Here is a 21212-nt window from a genome sequence, read left to right as displayed (position 1 = left end):
TAATGAATTTTGGTTCCGTTGCCATGTTTTAACTTTTTTTTTTAAAGATACTTTTGGCCTGGATGATTGAGTTTTCATTTACATGCTCAACAATCAGTCCATTTATGTTCGGAGTTTAAGTGTGAAGATAAAGACAGATGTTTTACCCACATTAGGGGATCCCTTTAAGCAGGGGTACCCCAAGCCGGTCACAAGACTTCTCAAGAGCCCCCTTAACAAGCTGTCCAGTATGAAAATGGCTGAAGTCAAGTAACACAAAGGTGTGTTGTGCCTGTCTGCCGAGCAATTCCCATGCCCCAAGCACCATCCGTTGCTCATTAACACCCAAGCAAGCATTTGATGTCTAACAGCAGCTTTTAAGTAGCTTGTAGAAGGAAAAAGGTTTATCTCTTAACAGCAATTAAATGACATGCGGAGGAGGAAAAAGTTCACTTAATAGACAGGTAAATGCTCTTTCAGAAAAAGCTAACTCTTTTCTGTCTTCAGAGACAGGTCCACGCAAGGAAGTTATTTCCAGAGAAAGGGGTGTATTTGATCGAGGCAGAAATAATGACTTCAAAGAAAAAAAATATTATGGCTTAAGCGTGGGCACAGGGGGAAAAGAGTAAGCCGTGATGACAGAAGAAAAGGCTAATATTTCATCCCCCTGATGGACGCTAGTCCATAAAAGCTTATTGGGTAATAAATTTCCTGGTCTTTAAGTTGCCATTTGTTGCTCTGGTTGGGAAGGAATTTTGAAACCTATTTATCAGGACATAAAGCTCCGTGGATTTGATTACTATTCATCTGATTTATCAAATCTCACTTTTTTTCCCCCTTCAGCCTGTCCGTGTATGTATCTCCAAGGAGATCTGTTAGTACCTGGTGAAGTTATCTGTGGTTATGAAAAAGGAAGCAGAGAAACTTCCAATTTTTCCTGTCCAACATGCATGACTGAAACAGAGTTAATTTACTATTAACACAGTCCAACACGTAAATAGATAATAACTCTTTCAGGCACTGATTTACTGCTCCTCCCCTTTAAGAAAAATTGTCTACAACATAATTGCAGTTTCAACCCCAACTCACATGGGACATAGTCACTGATTAATACAGTATGAACGATAGTCCCAAAGGTGCTTATTTTCCAAAGGCAACTGGACTTTGTTTTTATTTTATTTATTTTTATTTTAATTCCATTTATATCCCACCCTTCTCCGAAGACTCAGGGCGGCTTACAAGCTTAGCAGTAGCCTTCATTCTATGGATATGCCTGCTCATCTTTTTCCTTGAAGATGTTTAGCTTCTCCTCCAAGAAGCTTCTTCAGTTCACGGAAAAAGCTTCTTGGATGAGATGTGAAACGTCTTCGAGGAAAAACCAAGGAAGTCCAGTTGCCTTTTGAAAAAGCACCTTTGGGACAACCTGGAGGACTGAGAACCTCCGTAGACAAATATGAACAATAACAATCCTGTTTCATAATTGGTAGAAATATTTCAGGTTCAGTACCCCATGAGATTTAATAGTACCAATAAAGGAGAATATTCGTAACTCGGGGTTGAAATGATGGATCCTTGGTGATCTCTGAACTTGGTTGTTTTCTTGCAGCTGTTTCAATACCTAAGTAGGTAACATCACCACTGCTAGTCCTGATGATCTTACCTAGTTTAGGTAACAAAACATCTGCAAGAAAACAACCAAGCTCAGAGAGCACTAAGAATCCTTCAGATATAGTAGTGGTTCATTGGTACACCATGAGATTTAATAGTGAATTTAAAAAAAAACAAGTTCCAACCAAGCAAAAATACTCTTGGCTATCTGCAGAAAAGGCACACTATTTTTAGGAATATAGAAGCCAAGTAAAACAAAAAGATTTGATTTAATGAGTATGTTCGTGCAAAAAAAAAGATTTTAAAGATGGATTTAAATTAGCAATATGAATGTCTGTCATCCCATTTTGCTGCCGCAGGTACATTCATAGTTCTTTATATCTGGTTTAAGTGGAAAAGGTTGGTATTTTTCATCTAGAACAAATAACGAAAGTGGCGTTTGGAGGTAAGGTTATTTATGGAGAGAGTGGCAAGCATAAATTGATTGTACAGTATTAAGGTTTATAGAATTTCAAGGGGAAAATTTGCAAGAGGCACCTGGAAGCAGATTTCAATTTAGCGTGGGAAGGTAAATTAACTATCAAGCAGAAAGTATAGCACTGTAAAGCTTTAAAAAAAATGAACTCCCTTTTAAAGGTTTGTTTAGACTCTCTTGTAAAGCTGTAACTGAGGGGCTCGTGAGCAGGGTGCCCTCTGGAACAGCCATACTTATCAATCTGATTTGCATGCTGAAATGGTGGCCCAGCTGTAGCCATCAGATATACCAAGCTTGAACTCTTGAGAAGATGAAGGATTAAAACTAAATCTACAAATCACACAACTGGCTGGGTCCTACTGGAGCCAAAGGGGAAAGCACCCAGACTGCAGAAGCCTTGCCTTAAATGAACTGCGTACCATGGCTTCTGCATGAAATAATAATAATAATAAAGAAGAAGAAGAAGAAGAAGAAGAAGAAGAAGGAGAAGGAGAAGGAGAAGGAGAAGGAGAAGGAGAAGGAGAAGGAGAAGGAGAAGGAGAAGGAGAAGGAGAAGGAGAAGAAGAAGAAGAAGAAGAAGAAGAAGAAGAAGAAGAAGAAGAGAAGAAGAAGAAGAAGAAGAAGAAGAAGAAGAAGAAGAAAAGAAAAAGAAGAAGAAGAAGAAGAAGAAGAAGAAGAAGAGGAGGAGGAGGAGGGAGGAGGAGGAGGAGGAGGAGAGGAGGAGGAGGGAGGAGAGGAGAAGAAGAAGAAGAAGAAGAAGAAGAAGAAGAAGAAGAAGAAGAAGAAGAAGAAGAAGAAGAGAAGAAGAAGAAGGAGAAGAAGGAGAAGTTGGAAGGGACCTTGGAGGTCATCTAGTCCAACCCCCTGCTCAGGCAGGAAACCCTATACCATTTCAGACAAATGGCTGTCTAGTCTCTTCTTAAAAACCTCCAGTGTTGGAGCATTCACCACTTCTGGAGGCAGGTTGTTCCACTAATTAATTGTTCTAACTGTCAGGAAGTTTCTCCTTAGTTCCAGGTTGCTTCTCTCCTTGACTAGTTTCCATCCGTTGCTTCTTGTCCTGCTTTCAGGTGCTTTGGAGAATAGCTTGACTCCCTCTTCTTTGGGGCAGCCCCTGAGATATTGGAACACTGCTATCATGTCACCCCTTAGTCCTTCTCTTCGTTAAACTACACGTACCCAATTCCAGGGGAAAAATGGGGAAATCCCATTTTTAATTGCAACTAATATGGCGACCGGTTTAGATTAAAAGATGAATGCAGGTATAAAAAGAGAAGACATGATCTTTGGATACCTGTCAGCTCTTAGGGCACGGTGCTCATATCTGTTTCTTAGATGAGGGAGCTTGCATTGCCCAAAGATATTTTCCATGGTCATGTGGCCAGCATGACTATAAGCTGTGACCTTCCTGCGGAAGTGATACTTATTTATCTACTCGCATTTTCATGCTTTCAAAACTGCTAGGTGGTGGTGGGGAAACCCACTGGGACAAGAACAGGAACTTGCCCCGTGATGCGGGACTTGAGTCTCAAACCTGGGCTGTCAGCTTTCCAGACAACAAGCTCAGCTTCTTAGCTGCTGAGTCACCTTGTCTCCAGACCATGATTATCCATGTATTAAACTTTCTCCTAGTCTCCTATTAACATGTACGGTAACACTTGGCGGTAAAACGTGGAAAAGGCTCTAGAAGTTCCCTCAAGGCCTCCAGGAGACACCGTGTAGCCCTGGCATCTCAATTTACGCACGTGGGATAAAAGGATTCACAGACATAACTTAAAACAGGTTAAGAGAGTGATTTACTCACCCCACACGTATCTTCAGCATGCCGTTAAATAACTCGGGGGAGTTGGAGATGATCCAGCCGATATGAATGACAAGTTCCTGTTGAAGAACAGCTTCCCTCTCGTCCTGCAAATTGCACTTGTGGTAGATGATGTCTTTAATTGCGCTTGGGGACAAGGGATTAGATATAATTTCTTCCTCTTGGCCGAATGCCCCGGCCCCGAGAGTCACCTAAAAGAATATATTAGCAGTAATTAGGGGTATAACCTGAAGCAGGGAAGCAGAGTGGGAATCCTTATTCATTATACTTCCTTGACTTAAATCTCCTGCTTTACAACAAGACTGGATAGAAGGGATGTAAATAGAACCGTGATCTAAAATCATCGCTGATGGGTAATGCAAGTCTCCATTATTTTCTATTAAAGCAGCATTATTTTTTAAAATGAGCTTGGTCCCTAAGGGCAGAGTAACGGTTTGGGAGAGTGTATGCTCAGAAAAAAAAATTTTTTTTGACCTCTCCTGTTTCATTTCTTGTGATTAAAACTTGCCAGGCATAAATAACATAGCACATAAATTATCCTGGTCCCTTCTCTGGAGGGGGAAAATGTTCTTTCTTATGGCCATCAGTACTTCGCCACAGCTCACAGAGCTGCTAGATTTTAAGTGCTCCTTCTAGACCAGGGGTGTCAAACTGCCAGCCCGTGGGCCAGTTGCATCATGCGGAGGTGCGCCCACCCCAGCTCTAGCAATGTGAAAAAAGTCGCGATACGTCGCGACACGTCACGTGATGCGGCGAGTGTGACACCCGTGTTCTAGACTGCTGAACCAGCAGAGACTAACTTAACCATCAGCTTCAACTAGTCCTACATCAGATAAACTTTATTGTCATTTTTTTCCCCTGTGGGCACAACGGCACACATTAAAAATGAAATTTAGTTGCTTCCTCTCAAAGTGTACGCATACATCCTCGGTTCCTTTCTGATCACGAGGGGAAAGAGCAGGGCGTACATAAAAAAATAAAAACAGTTGGCTTTTAGAGTAACAATTTAGAGGGATGCAGGAATCCATTCAAGCGCTTATACGTCCAAGTATTCACTAACTACGTGCCTGACTTCGTAATATTTTCTGTTCTAAATTTTAATGCAACAATAGTTCCAACTATGAGCAAGGAATCACACGTCCTGGTATATTCTTCACATGCTTTTGATGTCAGCGCAATCATAATGCTATCTGTCCCGCTCAGGAGGATGAAAAGGCTTCAGTAGGTCCCAAATGTTCCACGTTAACTCAAAGTAATCATGACCATCACCAGTCTCGTTTTGGATAGGGTTAACTGATTATTGCTGTTCACGATGGCGAGTCTTCGCCTCTCACGAGCAGACTGAACGTGAACAGGGAATGAATTTACTTCCTTAATAGCGATGATGGGACAGGCAGCATCACATTACTGGTTCTTTGACCCAAACAGAAGACACTGGATGGGAAGGACACTAACAGCCAAAGCAAAAGACAACAAAACATGCCAAATCATGCTAGGCCAGAATGGGCTATCAAAAATGACTGCGTTGCATATTTGTGATGGAAAAATCCTCTTATAAAAACTGCTCTCTATAATGACAGCATAGAGTTTGATCGGTGTGGTCCATTCAGTCAAATACAACAAGCTATACCCTGCCTAAATTTGGTTAGAAGCGCTTAAGGGGCTACCAAATTTCAGATGACAACCTCTGCCCCAAACAACTGCATTTGTAGATGCACTTAGCAAAGTCCGTGCCTTTTAAAGGGTTTACACACTGTATAACAAGGCTGAACAGGGCACCAACTGCCTGGATTGGACCTTTTCATTTTATTGTACATGTTAAATTTACCTGATGAATGTAATCTGAAAAAGGTGAACTTACCTGCTTGCCCTGAACTAAAACATTAGTAATAGATGGGGCAAGGCTGTCCACTACCTTACATAAAAGGCTTGCTGCGAAGCGCACAACAGACCTGAGGGTAGAAAACAAAGCAGTCCAGCTGGAAATTAAATGCTAGTTTAATGGATTCAAGAATTTGACTTTTACCAAGGATGCTAAGGTTTGTATTGGAATAACCTTCATTCAACTACATAAATTATAAGAAAATGCTGTTCTTTCTTGATATCAAGGCGAGACTGACATCATGTAAGTAGCTTTTATTTTATTACTTCAGAGTTCCCTGGCAATCTGCATTAAAAAAAATCTCACAGGAGGATTTTTTGAATTGTCGGAATCAGATTTCCCATCAAATCGTACTGTTTCATTTATGAATGGGAAATCAAAGACTTCCACTTTCTCAAAAAACTCCCCAAGAAAGCAAAAAATCACATGGTTTTCTGTTATACAGGAAGGGGCAAAACCCCAGAAAGATTATTTAACATCCATTGACAAAATTCCTGAAAATAAAACCTTAAATATCCCTCTCTTCCTAGGCAGTCAATAATTTTCAACAGCCTCTTTCAGCCAATCGCCAAAGATTAAATGATGGACACAGATAGATGGCAATGAGATCATAACATAGAAATTTACTTTCCGATAAATAAGAATTAAAAAAATAAATTTGGAGAGGCAGCCGACACATGACAAAAATTTCAAGTGACTAGACAATTATTCGATCAGTGCAAATGCCTAAAATATCAGGGCCACATTAAATGAGGGTGGTTAATCTTTCCTTCTTAGAATGAACAAAGTGAGCTTCTGCTAGCAGACAGATCCATTCATTCATTTATCCATCTGTTGCTGAACTACATAGCTTTAGGTATCAGGAAGCGAATGCTTGAGTGAAATAAAAGAACATAATTAAGAAAATGGCAGGACTTTTTTTTCCCCTGTCTTCGTGATCCCATTTTCCTTCGAGGTTATAATCATTTTGGAGGGGCGCCTGAAGGAAAAGATTGGGAAGAAGGAAAGAACAGAACAGGAAAGAGCAAAAAAAAAAAAGAATATCCTACATGTACATTATCCCCACCCCTTCTTATATTTGCAAATTTATCAGGATTTGTGTATGAAAGAAGCTTTGCTGTTTAATGTCGGGGGGGCGGGGGAAGGAATTCTGAAATTATTCTTCGTTTTCACTGCCTCTTCTAAAGACACTCCAAAATTTTTGAGGATAGCACTGCTCCCCAAAATCAGTATAGTTGTTTTATTTGTCTCCCTGACTACCTACACACCTTACCGGAATTCATGCACAATTTTTATACAAAAAATCCAGCACAGTTAACCAATCTCAGCAAAAATGGCAATTGCAGGATTCTTTTTCTCCTTCCCGGTGCTTGGGTGTGTATGTGTGAATGCGCTTAAAGAAAATGAGAGCACATAAAATGCTAGGATTAAAAACAGGTCAAAGCTTTTCAAAGTGACTGGTTTTTAACACAGCTATTACTCTAGAAAACAAAGTACTGGACAGTCCACATTGTCTAACACAGACGTTGGAAGCGGAACAATAATGTATCAGAAGTAATGAATGAGTGTGTGATAGTCTGCTAAGTTAGCACAAAATCCATCAGCCAAATTGATTTTGAATTTGATGACAATGGATGCACACACTCTTTAAAATCAAGTGCAAAGCTCTTCCCCCCCCCCACACACACCTCTCTTTTTTGGCAAAACACCACGAACAGATACCATCAAAATGCAAATCAGCTGCAACATCTCAAGCAGAACCGTTCCAAACCTGGATGCGTTTTACCTGTTTCCCATGGACTATCAAAGTTGTAATATGGGGAGCTAAAGAGGCAGCAAATTTCTGAATGCATGCCGCGCTGCAGCGGAGCACCAACCTGGAGTTGATACACAACAGAGGGGACAATGATCTCCACACCTACTCTAAATAAGATCCGCTTGGTAGCCCGTGCACTCTGAACACTAGTTTAGGCTTGCTGCCATGAATGAGAGCTGCTCATTGTGAACCAAAAATTGGAGGACTCTGGATTTGCCAAAAGGGTTCTGCAATATATCTGCACATATATAGTCATAGCTTGGCACGCGACTGCTTCAAAACCCGCCAAATTCAATATCTGACACATTTTGAAGTGGAAATCTTGCCCCAGCACTCATTTTTCTCCTGGTAGTCAACATGCATGGAAGAACTTGCTGATATTGGCTGCCTCGTGACTTGCTATTTCTTCTGGCCGAAATAGCGGGGTCACGTGGTTTTCTCCCTACCCGTCGGCTTTAGTATTTGGTGAGTCTTCTGGAGTGAATTACCAACAAGGACCAAGGTACTGCTGTACGATTATAGAATCCCACTACTACGGGATTCACCGGTCATTTTATTTATTCGCTTACTGTTTGAGGGGTGAGAAGAGGCCTCCCTAATCTGACTCCTTCAAGACGGTTTGGAGGTTCAATCCGAGCCAGCATGATTAATGGTCATCAGTAAAGGGAGTTGTCACTAAAGGCGGGGCAGAACATTTGCCCAGCCAGGCAGGGAGGAGGGCTCAAGCAGGCAATTAGTCTTGAATCGTTGCACAGCAGCAAGAGATTTCCCCCCACCCCAAACTCCATGGAACTTTATGGATCTGTTCCCAAGGGAAGGCAAGCAGTCTGGGGAGATTCCTGTATTATAGGCGGAATACAATAAAGTAATTTGCTCAAACTCTACATGTATGGATCTGATTGCTTGTGTCTTGCATCAGCCTAGGAGAGCTCTGACACCATGAGCAGAGGAAGTATTTCTTTCCCAGAAACAATGGATTGGCTGCTGTAAACAGAATACTAACCCAACAGAACCATGGTCAGTTCCATTCTGTCCTGAGACCAAAACAGGTTACGCAAAGATTGCAACATACAGTTTCTGATACACCTGCAGGAGGAGAGGAGGAGATACACCCAAGAAACCTAATCAAAGCCTAAGGGCAAAACTGGGTCGGTGTACTGTGACATGGGCATTCAGTTTCTCAATACACCTCATTGTACAACTGTACAGACAGTAGAAGTGGCCCACTGATAGGAAAAGCAAGACATCATAGAGAACCTAATCGGATGGGAAGCAAAGATTTCCGAAATAACGTAACTGTTTAACACTTAGTAAATGTAATTTGATAGATGACTAGTTTCCAGAGCAACAGGATAAGTTCATCAAATGAATCATATCCACATTGCAGTTAACATGTATTTTTAATAGCACCCTTACAGCACGTGTGTAATAAAAATAATGCCTGTTTCAACAGTCTGTGCTCTCTTACTCTGTATTGCCACTCAGAGAGTGAATCCTTAGCAAAGAAGCGACTCAGCAAGGCCTAGTGTCTATGTCAAGGTTGCCCAACCTTGGCAACTTTAAGACCTGTGGACGTCAACTCCCAGAATTCCCCAGCCAGCCATGCTGGAAGTTGAATCCATAGGTCATAAAAGTTGCGAAGGCTGGACACCCCTGGTCTATGTTCTCTAGTCCCAAGACTCCATTCTGCTGTAAATGAAGATGAGATCCGCAAATCTATAAGTAAACGCAGGTGGTTTTAACCCAGATGAAAAGTTTACAGGTAAGTGGTCCCTCCTTCCTTTTTAGAAATTAAACACTGATTCATATAGCCTCTAGTGGCACAGTTAGATATATGATCCTGAATTGCAGGCGACGTGGCTTTTTGCAAAATCAGTCGGTGTGTATCGACTCAAACTGACAAAATGTGGCACAGAACTGCAGCTGAAAAACCTAACGTGAAACTGGAAAGTGATGTATACAAACCAGAGCTTTTTGCTGCCAGCTCTTCGGTAGATTCTTTCGATATGATCAGAGACGGTACCTAATTTGTACATAAAAGGGAAAAGACAAAACAACAACAACAACACAGAAGGAAACAGTCTGACTTCGTTGCAGCTGTATGTTTAGGAGATTCTGCATTATCAACTTATCTTACTGCAAAGGTTGATGGCAGCATTGCCATCAATTCTTGCTGTGAGAAACAGAAAACAAGCAGACTTTCCCATGCAGGTTTATGCAAATATTTAAGCAGGTATAGATATTTTATTTCAACAGGTTTCTGGAAGAAATCAACAGTTGTACCCTGTTTTTGTCTTCAGCAACTGCAACCTGCAGCGCTACCCTGACAGCATATAAAGTAGCCTGCACTTACCTAATTTGATTCCAGCTGAATAACTACCATTCCAGCATTAAAACTTATACCGGGGTTTCAAATAATGTTGTCGTGTGGCTGCTTTGTGCTTATGTGCTAGCTGGGTTCTCCTAAGCTCTTCTTTGTATTGCTTTATTTTTTAAAAACAACAACAACAACAAAAACTGGGCCACGAGAGTGACTTTGCTGGAACTTGGTAGATTAGCCCCAAACAGGAGCAAACAGCTGTGAAGAATTATTGAAACGCTAGGAATCCCAGCACACAAATTTGGCTATAATCCTTCTGTAGAGATTCATTATTTATTACGTGATGCTCAGAACGACGACAAAACAAGTCCTTCTGGTAGCGCTACAAGGTGGGGAAGCCGTTGTTCCCAAATTAGACTACACAAACAAGGCCTTGAAGTACGAATAAAGCAAAGTAAATGGAATACACGAATGGAACAAGCTGCCCGTTTTGATAAGGCTGTTTTTGGTGGTATAAGGATTTATGCTTTCAATTAGCAAATTGAGGGTGGTTTTGAAAACACCAAGGGACGTATTTTTTAAATGGAGGGGGCTGTAACGAACCAAATGGGGATATTACCCTACTCTATTAAATCACTGTTTTCTGCAATGTTTTTTATTTATTTATTTATTTCATTAGTTTTATATACCGCCCTCTTCCCGAAGGACTCAGGGCGGTTTGCAGGGCAAAAGTTAAAAGACAAAATAAGAGTTAAAATAGAATTAAAATAAGATTAAATAACAATTAGTAGCCCAAAGTTTAAAAATGTAAGTTTAAAAATTAAAACCCCTCAGTCCAGGCCAGATAAATCAAATAAGATTTTAGGTTCCGGCGAAACGAAAGAAGGTCGGGGGCGGTCCGGAGTTCCACAAGCAGATCGTTCCACAGGGCAGGCGCGCCCACAGAGAACGCCCTTCCCCTGGGGATCACCCGCCGGCACTCACTGACCGGCGGTACCCTAAGGAGGTCCTCCCTGTGGGAGCACACGGGACTTGTGCAATAGGTGTGCTGCAGCACTTAATGTTAACAGGTAAGTTAAGATACAAGCCCTTCTTTCGGCTTCATCTTAGCAGATAGACCTGGCTTCCTCCAGTGGCTTATATTGGTGTGCTGCCCCAAAGAAGAGGGAGTCAAGCTATTCTCCAAAGTGCCTAAAGGCAGGACAAGAAGCAATAAATGGAAACTAATCAAGAAGGGAAGCAACCTAGAACTAATGTGAAATTTCCTGACAGTTAGAACAATTAACCAGTGGAACAACCTGCCTCCAGAAGCTGTGAATGCTCCAATACTGGAAGTTTTTAAGAAGAGACTGGCCAGCCATTTGCCTGAAATGGTATAAGGTTTCCTGCCTGAGCAGGGGGTTGGACTAGATGACCTCCAAGGTCCCTTCCAACTTATTATTGTTATTATTATTGTTGTTGTTGTTGTTACTATTATATGGAACTGTAGGTAGCCCATCAATAAGACACAAGCTACAGGTGGTCTTTGACTTATGACTGTTGATTGAGCGACTGTTTGAAGTTACAAGAGTCCTGAAAAAAGTGAGTTAGGGCCAGTTTCACATTTACAGCTCTTGCAGAATCCCTAACCCTAACCTGTCGCAGAATCCACACGGTCACGTGACTGTGTTTTGGGCTCCTGGCCAGGGGTGCACATTTTTGATAGCTGCAGTATCTCAGGGTCACATGACTGACATCTCCAACCTTCCCGGCCAGCTTCTGGCATGTAAATTCAATTGGAGGGAAGCAGGATTTGCTTAACGAATCCTGGGATTCACTTAAAGACCGCGGCAAAGGGGGTTGTAAGATTGAGTGAGACGCGCTTAACCAGCAGCATCCGCTAGCAAAGGAAATTCCCATTCCCCCCCCCCGGGGTCGTTAAGTCGAGGATTATCTGGATTTCAAAGAGTTACTGCGGGAACCGGTTCCTTCCATTCTCTGGCATGCGCCCTCGGTGTTTTAAAAATGGAGAGCATGAGAGCAACGCTGCTTTGTGTGCTGCTTGCTTGCTATCCATGTTCCGTTAAGAGATAAGCAAAAGAGGGTCCCATCACCCTACCTTCCTTGGTGAGAAAATTTGGGCCTTCCCTCTTGAACAAAATGCTCAACAGAATTATCTGGCTGGCGATGCAGCTACAGTCCTGTTGGGAATAATCAGCAAAGGGAAAAGGTTAGTAGAGACACGTGCGATTCTCCCAAAGATTACGGAGCAAACTCTGCCCTTTGTTGGAGCTATGGGCAAGATAATGCCGGGAGTCCTCTGCTTGTGATGGGGAATCTCTTCCGACACAGCAGCCCTCTCCATCATTTGGATGGATGGGAAAGGAGAGAAAAAACCTAGAACCAAGAAGACATCTCCTGACAGTTAGAACAATTAATCAGAGGAAGAATCTGCCTCCAGAAGTTGTGGGTGCTCCAACACTGGAAGTCTTTAAGAGATTGGAGAACCATTTGTCTGGAATGGCATAGGGTTTCCTGCCTAAGCAGGTGGTTGGACTAGAAGACCTCCAAGGTCCCTTCCAACTATTCTATTCTATTCTATTCTATTCTATTCTATTCTATTCTATTCTATTCTATTCTATTCTATTCTATTCTATTCTATTCTATTCTACTCTATTCTCCTGTCCTGTCCTGTCCTGTCCCATCCTAACCTGATAAGTAATCTTAACTAATCTACATTTCTCAAATTGTGAATTTCTTCCTTGACTTCCTATAAGAATGTCTCACTTCCGGCACTGGGACCTTTCTGAGTCAGTATAAATGAGAAGGTAACTTATCAAACCAGTGCTTCTCAACTTTGGTAACTTCAAGGTAAATGGACTTCAACTCCCAGAATTCCCCAGCCAGCCATGAGGAGTTGAAGTCCATTTATCTTAAAGTTACCAAGGTTGAGATGGTTTTCACTGGAATCCTTTGGAAGGGCCTGCATATCTCCCCCAGCCCTATCCTTCTCCATCATATATTCCCCTCTGCCAAGTCCTCTATCTTTCTCTACCCACTGACCGATGTTCTGCCATTATTATGTTCCTACTAGTTTGTTGTTATAAGTTACTGGCCCTTAGAGGTTCTTTTTTTTCTCTCTTGATGTTCTCTGCATCCTTCTATAAAACCTCAACTTTGCAGGCAGGAATGCTGTGTTTTTAACCAAATCACAGGAAGATTTTCATCGGAAACAGAAGGCATGGTTATCTCTGGGTTACCGACTCAGCAAAATGAAGCCTGAAACTACACTCCTTGGTGAAATCATTGGATTGCTTATAATATCTGGAGAATTCCCAATCATCATCATCTTTGGTGCCGCAACATCGGCTGCAAACCGAAATGCCGAAAAGGCACGCAACGCTATCATGGTGCAAAGGCTGCCGTTTTGTACTTGTGTCCTGATACCTAACACAGGTTAAGTGTGTGGCGACGTTAAAAACACCTTTGCCTATTTTTCCAGATGCCCATGCTTTGGTACATTTTGCCAATTTTTTTTTTAAGGGGGGAAAAAAGGTTGATGTCTGGAAATGATTCACGATTGGAATGAATTTCTTCCCTAGATACCACACAGATCAAGCATTTAGAAACGCACATTCAGTTTGTGAAGAATCTCATGAATTGGCTTGTTTTTCCAGTCGCTATGATGAATGTCTGGCTGCTGTTCTAGCTCAGTTGCATTTGGTGTGCTGGTTTGCCTCTTGACTTTTGAATGTTTCGGAAGCTCCAGTTCTTCAAAACTCTTAAATTCCGGAGGCCTGCGGAAAGAAAATTTTGTAAGCCTGAGGGGGAAAAAAATAAAAATCTAATGGATGCTTTCATGATTCCCCCTTTCTGACGTGACGCTGAACTAAGAAAAATGATCTAGGAAGCCCATCGGAGATGCATGAAGCTATTGTTTTACTATAATTTCGGATATACATACTCCTCTGTGTCACTGATCCTTAAGAAATCCAATTGTTCGACCACTGCTCCAGAGATTAATGTCTGAAATAGAGAAGAGAAATGGTGAATAATTGTTATAAGCATATTATATGTTGAAATAAAAAGAAAGATAATTGGAAAAATCAACTAGCAACAGAATTTGCTAGTTGGGCGCGCGGACCCTCTGGAATGAGTTGTCTCCGGAGCTGCGGATGGCCCCTGACTTTCGGTCCTTCTGCCGTGACCTGAAGACATGGTTGTTCCAACAAGCGGGCCTGGACTGACTACGATTTTTAATTAGGCTTTTACTGGGTTAAATTGTTTTGTAATTTTGTATTTATTGTTTAATTCTCTTTTAAATTTTTTACTCTATGTTTTTTAATTTTTATTGTTGTGAGCCGCCCTGAGTCCTCAGGGAGAGGATATAAATTTAATAAAATGAAATGAAATGAAGAGGGAAAAAAACCAAGTTAGTAGAAATATGAGAAATGCCAGTTTGCTGTAATAAAGCATAGTAGCACTGCAAACTGCTTTTAAAAACACAACCGTGGATGGATGGATGGATGGATGGATGGAATAGTCAGCCAGGTGCTAGAAAGAGACAAACAGAGGGAGAGAAGGAGGGGTGTATGTGTGATCCCATAAAGATAGTAGTATTTCTTGCACAAAACAAGGCTGGTTGTGGGAAAATATGACCGTGTAAGATTAGCTTCCAGATAGGGCAAGAAGAATAGGTTTCTTGTTTATTGATCATTCTAAGCCAGCGTTTCCCAACCTTAGGAACTTGAAGATGTGTGGACTTCAACTCCCAGAATTCCCCAGCCAGCTATGCTGGCTGGGGAATTCTGGGAGTTGAAGTCCACGCATCTTCAAGTTCCTAAGGTTGGAAAGCACTGTTCTAAGCAACTGTTTCTTCAGATGGTTTCTAGTATGTTTCTAGCCCTTTTTTTCAGGATTTTCGTGCAGAGGGAGAAAGGAGGATTAGGTTTTGATCTCCCCACCCCCACCCCCGCAACTGTCCAATTCAATTTCCTACCCAAATATTTATGCTTTGCTGGAGAACAAAGTTGCACTTTTTCTTATTAATATTTCATCAGGTGTACATATTATCTGCTATTAACCCTTTAAATATTCAAATATATCTCCAAAGGGGAAAACAAGATTACGCTGAATCAATGTTAAGCTTTCCCATGAAAAAGGGTCTCACACTGGTGAGGAAAAACTAACAAGAGATAAGGTTAGAGTAACTTTTCATTTGTATAGCAAAAATATATCAAGACATCTACGCAGCCACAATGGGAACACCGCCTCTCTGTCATAATTTGATTTACATGTTTTATCCTGATCTTTATATTCCCCGTTTATCTTGCATATCTGAGCACAAATTGCATTAAGTGTATTATGATCCCATAAATGGGAAAAATATCCTAGCCAAGCCTGGAAACGGTAGTTTTACGACCACAATGGAAAGTATTTTTATGCAAAATTATATAACTCTTCCATGAATTAATGTCTAAAAGCCTAACTCTCTGCATACATATTCAGAAACTGCAAGTAAATTATGAACACGAACATATATTCCCTCTAATAGATAATGCATTATTAGCATATCACAATCTCACTATTTCAATTTTTTCCTCTTTCTGTGATGAAATGGACGACATCCAAGAATACAACAGTGGAGTAATTTAGGAAATTAATGCTCAAGCCTTAGCAAAAGAAAATGTTGCATTATTTAAACCTGAGAAATAATTGTATATAGGTCAGGCTGAAAATACCAGAATGGCTGTCTAGATGCTAAAGATTCTGGCAACCGTTATTTATTAGGGGCTCAAGCTACACTTTTAAAAACAAGAAAGAAGCACAACAATGGTGAACCAAACATTTTCCAGACAGAAGCTGGAATTTTTCAGTTGTCATCACTGACATCTGTTCCTCATTGCATGGAACGGAGCCCCTAAAATTGGCAAGCAAATAAGAAGTTTTGGAATTGATCCAGCAGGATTTGGAAGACAAGGACTGGATTCAGATATTGCATGGAACCATTAACGTACATAAAGAAGTTTTATGTATGTTTAATATATTGCATTAAACCGGCTAAGCATGGTTTAATGAATGCAGCATAACTGGGAGAGTTCACAGGTGACCTGATTTTTCGATTGTGATTATTATTTTTTTCCTAGAATTTTCTTTTTTTTAATTAGTTTATAATATAAAATACGAAAATACGAAAGCAAATAGTAGGAAAAAATAGGGGAGGGAAAAGGGAAGGGAAAAGTGTAGAAATGCAGGAAAAAAGAATAAAAAAAGTCATTGACTTCCGACTCCCTTTCGTGTGGTAGAATAAAATAGTAACATCCAACTTCAGCTCTTTACTTTTACATAATACTATAAACTAGCCGTTTCTATAACAACAGATCTATCTAATCAGTAAAACCCAAAATCAAAGCTTTTTTTTCTACCTCAAGCACAAAGCCCAGAAGCAGTTTCCAAGTAAAAACAAAAGTAATTGTGTTTTTTCTTTTATCAAAGCAGTCACTTTAGCCATCTCTGCTAACTCCATCAACTTTTGCAACCATTTGTCCATTGTGGGAATCAAAGTGTCCTTCCATTCTTGTACATAAAGTAATCTTGCTGCCATCAACCTATGTAACATCAAAGTCCCAAGTCTTCTGATTTTTTTTTAAAATATTAATTTCATTCAGAAATAAGACACGTTCAGACCTGCGGATTACCCGAAATATTTATAAGCCACACTTTATGCCGTGCATCAATGAAAAGACGATTATACCTGTAGCCTATCAACGTGAACCTTCACTCCACCGACCACACCGTTCTTAAACGAGGCAAGCATGTCTAGTATGGGGTTGAATCTACTTCCCCTGAGGTAAAAAATAAAAAAATAAAAAACAAGATTTCATATTGCAAACTTTTCAAATGTCCAAGCATTGGGAATCTTACGTGCATGTTTCTGTGGGCGAAGTCTTACCTTATGTTGTCCTCTCGAATGAGCACAAGGAATAAAGGACGGCCGTGCATTTTCCAGTATTGTTTAATGAACTGCAAAGCATTCTAAGGAAATAAAGGCCCCCCCATGAGAAAGAATATTGAAATAGTGTAAATTGCAATAAAAACATCACATTAGCAAAACAAGACAATATTTTAGAATACACGGGTGTGTAGAGTACATGAGTGATTGGCTGGGGAATAGTGGGAGATGAAGTCCACATATCTTCAGATGCCCATGGTTGAGAAATACTGATAGATACAATGCAGTTTAGATCTGGTGGATAGATAGATGGAAGAGAGAGAGAGAGAGACAGAGAGAGACAGAGAGAGAGAGACAGAGAGAGACAGAGAGACAGAGAGATATAGAGATTACATATAATGTAACCCTTTGTATATATAATGTATATAATGTACTGAATTCTGGGTGTTGAAGTGCACACATCTTGAAGTGCCAAGGTTGAGAAGCACTGGTACACACAATGCAATTTCAATCTAAACAGATCTGAATCAGACCAATGTGGTGATTCCTGAAGATGATTTGTAATGTGGAAATGAACTCTGTGGAAAAGACTTTATTGACCACAAATACTAATGAATTTCATAGGAGACTCCATGTCAGGAATATTTACTGAAATGACATTTTAGATAATGTTCTTTTTCTTCAGGGATAATCTGAAAAGAATTATTTACAGAATGTCTTGGAAAGCTTTTTTATTCTCCAGTTTTTGTAAAAAAAAAATAATAAATGCAAGCCACCAAATCAATCCACTTAAAAGCCCATGGAAACTGAGGGAATTCAAATACTTCGAAAGAAAGAAAGAAAGAAAGAAAGAAAGAAAGAAAGAAAGAAAGAAAGAAAGAAAGAAAGAGAGAGAGAGAGAGAGAGAGAGAGGGAGGGAGGGAGGGAGGGAGGGAGGGAGGGAGGGAGGGAGGGAGGGAAGGAAAGAAAGAAAGAAAGAAAGAAAGAAAGAAAGAAAGAAAGAAAGAAAGAAAGAAAGAAAGAAAGAAAGAAAGACCAGGTTGAGTGGGGATAATATATTTTAAAAGGTAAAATTACAGAGCACTGTTCTCCGGCACTGAGTGTTCCCAGATTATCCAACCCAATCTTTACAAAACAGCAGATGCTGTAAATCAAAAACTCTCCTTGGGGTTTCAACAACTTTGTAATTTCCTTCTAGGGCCCCAGGATTACTTTTTTCCCACTTATGAAATTGAACCTTACCAGTTCAAATGTGGATTTTTAGCAGCTTTCATCAATTCAGCATCACTTGGCTTCTCCAGTCTCCCTCCCTCTCTCTCTTTCCCCTCCCTCCCTCTCTCCCTCTCCCTCCACATTTACTGTACAGCTGCATGATTAATCCTCAATTTAACATTTTACAAAGAAAGCCAATCTTGATACTTTGGTCTTTTTATTGTGGTTATTTGAGAGTGGACTGCATTTTTTAATCTATCAGCTTCATCTCACCCTTCTCTTTGACCCATGTCTGTGCTTCTTAAGAAATTAAGAAAAGGTGCAGCATCTTACATAATGAAAGATATATTTTTTCCCCACAAAAAGCATCCCAAATTCACAAATGTTTTTCTGTGGCTCCAAATGCAGTTAACTTTCACTTTGTTGCTAATATATGGAATTAGCTATACAACCCAGTTTAATGCAAGTCAGCTCAAAGTATGCCAGCTTTTTTTTTAGTGAGGTTTTCTTTTCTGTAAGTTAAGCAAGTAAATTCAACTTCAAGCAAAAGATTCTGGAGAAAGCAATTGTGTCCCTTCCTTGTTGAGTACAAGATCTTCTTTTTTTTTCCTTTTAGGTTCCCAGATCATAATAAAGCACAAGACTTAATGTATGATTTAAATTGTCTAAGCTTTTAAAATGAAAACAGATGGAGCAGAATCAGATTTTACCAGAAAATACCTTAATGTCATCAATCAACATCATAACATCCTGCGACATGTAGAAATCACTCAGGTCAAAGATGATTGGGTAGCAAACCACTGTTTTCCCCAATATTCGATAAATCTGCAGAATAAACCATCAATGTCTCAGATCCACGAAACACGGACAATCAGATCTTTATGAGAGTAAACTCTAAATTCTATGTTACAGTTAAAGCCAATCGGCACAGCGTTTTTAATCATGGAGGCATTCAAGCAAGCCAAGCTAAAACTTTTGGTGGAACCTCACAAACTAGCACGGCTATCATAGCCCAAGTTCTATTCTCAATTACGCTGAAAACACCTAGGAGAGCTTTCTCCTAAATTACTAATGAGATGATTGTTCCTAAGAACTTGCAGATAAACAAACCTTAGGTAAGATTTGCCATTTCGGTCATAAGCCATGCAAAACTCAATGGGCCGAATTCCTGAAAAGGGAGCAAAAAGCTTCGCTACCCATTTCTTGCTAAGCTCGAAGAATAATTTAGACCAGAGGTCCCCAACCTGTTGGGCACCAGGGACCAATTCCGTGGAGAGAGGTTTTTCCGCGGACCGGAGGAGGTGTGGATTCATGTACTGGATGCAGCTTGTTTGAGTGGCCCACTTTCTGGCATGCTGCGTCCTGGTGCCGGTCCACAAACCGGGGATTGGGGACCTCTGATTTAGACCACCTCCGATATTTAGACTAACTAAACCATGCAGGATAGTGACTCTCTGTAAGGACCTTTGATGTTCCAAGGCAACCGATGGGTCGGTCGGGTCTTCCAGAAAGTCCCAGCTTTTCGTTGACGCCCAGATGGAAGTAAGCCTGTAAAAAACATTATAATGTAACGTGGCACAGCAAACCCATGTTCAGAGAGGGAGTCGAGGGTGGTGTCTTTGGGAAGGATCAGTAAGGGCAGCAGAATTCCTTATGTGTTCATTTAAAAAACAAGGACCGGAGCCTCCTTCTGGCAAAATCGGAATATTTACGATCTCTGTGAGAAGACACAACAAGTGAACGTGAGATGGAGAGGGAAACGATCCAGAACATTCTTTAAAAAAAGAGTAGGAGTCACCAGTTCGTACTTCTTGCACATAGGATTGCCTCAGTGAACACATTCACTCTTAAAAAAAAAGATTTCTAGTCAAAGTTTTCTGGGCCAAGGAGACAGCCGGGAAGCTGGTCAATGCTTCTGTAGCAGAGTGACCTTTTCAGGAAGTGAAGGTCAATCTCCCTCCGGCATTATTCGAGCGGTTTGAAAAGAAAGCCAAGCACGTATAAAGCAAAGAGAAGGTGGCACAAATCGAAGAGGAACTCCACTTAAAAACTGCATGTGGGAATAGGTACAAATCCCACCTTTGCTTTGCCTTGTGTGGCCAGCAGATCCATATTTAACTGCATCCTGTTAAGACTTATTGAATTATGGGTTTCCTTTGATGGTCGCTCATCAATTATGGTATGTCTAGAATGCCGGAGATAAGCTGTGATCGATGCTCTATGCTGAGTTTATAGGACCCCCTTCCTGAAACAGTTATATGGGATTCCAATTTATCTGAGGGTTCAGTTCAAAGAAATAATGGTGGCATCTCAAGGGGGTTCTGTTTGAAAGCTGGAAATCTGAAAGGCTTCTTTCTCTTCCTCTTATGCATTCATGTCCTGCCCTGGCCAGGCCTGGTGGGTTGTAAGTGTTTGAAATAAAATAAATACTGAAGATCCATAATTGAAATATAAAGAGCCTTGGTGGAGCAGTGGGCTAATGCCTCCTTAAGTAACACCAGCTGCCTGCAATTAGTGCAGGTTCGAGTCCCACCAGGCTGAAGGTTGACTCAGCCTTCCATCCTTCTGAGGTAGGTAAAATGAGGACCCAGATTGTTGGGGGCAATAAGCTGACTTTGTAAAAATGCCGCTTGGGGGGGGGGGCGAAAGCCCTAATAAGCAGGCATATACATAGAATGAAGGCTATTGCTAAGCACATTGATTTGTGCTTCTTAAGCCGCTCTGAGTCTTCGGAGTAGGGCGGGATATAAATGGTTAAAATGATTAAAAAAAATACATTTAATATTTATTGGGCAAAGGGTGGTGGTGCTCTATTTTTAGGGTTGTTGTTTTTTTTCCCCCAGGGGACTAGGTAGGACTGCCTCCTGGTTTATTCCTGGGTACTTTAAATTTTTTAATAGATTTTTTTTTAATGCAATGAAAGCAAGAAACAAAACTTTCACATATAAACCAGATTTCCTCTCTATTTCTCTGTCTCTCTCTCTCTCACACACACACACACACATACACAAGGGGGTTAAAATAAAATATGACGTCTTCCTCTTCGTTTTGCAACACGAGTCCAACGTACAATAGAAAAACGAAACATCGCAATTCATCTGAAAAAGATGGGACACTTAATCTTCTAAAACAGCTTTATTTTCACGAAAGACTGAGGAGAACTCGTC

The 21212-nt window shown here is 40.7% G+C and overlaps 1 protein-coding gene across 4 annotated transcripts in view; it reads right to left on the bottom strand.

Annotated features, from left to right (window-relative positions):
• PHKB (phosphorylase kinase regulatory subunit beta) overlaps nucleotides 1–21212 on the bottom strand; it is a 97597-nt gene that overhangs the window by 16405 nt on the left and 59980 nt on the right. For 3 of the 4 annotated variants that reach the window (XM_083370530.1, XM_083370527.1, XM_083370529.1), the window contains 10 exons: nucleotides 19510–19593; nucleotides 18766–18870; nucleotides 16834–16916; nucleotides 16636–16726; nucleotides 13846–13907; nucleotides 13516–13678; nucleotides 12001–12082; nucleotides 9548–9605; nucleotides 5746–5836; nucleotides 3867–4075 (listed from right to left, as the gene is read on the bottom strand). In XM_083370530.1, coding sequence (XP_083226656.1) covers nucleotides 3867–4075; nucleotides 5746–5836; nucleotides 9548–9605; nucleotides 12001–12082; nucleotides 13516–13678; nucleotides 13846–13907; nucleotides 16636–16726; nucleotides 16834–16916; nucleotides 18766–18870; nucleotides 19510–19593 — 1028 coding nt within the window. Of the gene's footprint in view, nucleotides 1–3866; nucleotides 4076–5745; nucleotides 5837–7552; nucleotides 7644–9547; nucleotides 9606–12000; nucleotides 12083–13515; nucleotides 13679–13845; nucleotides 13908–16635; nucleotides 16727–16833; nucleotides 16917–18765; nucleotides 18871–19509; nucleotides 19594–21212 lie in introns of all 4 variants that reach the window. The other variant, XM_083370528.1, reaches the window with a different exon arrangement.

The sequence above is a fragment of the Vipera ursinii genome (genome assembly GCF_947247035.1).
Source record: "Vipera ursinii genome assembly, chromosome: 10".
Classification (NCBI taxonomy): Eukaryota; Metazoa; Chordata; class Lepidosauria; order Squamata; family Viperidae; genus Vipera; species Vipera ursinii.
Note: the sequence above shows the minus strand (reverse complement) of the source record. Positions and strands in the feature narration are given on the sequence as shown.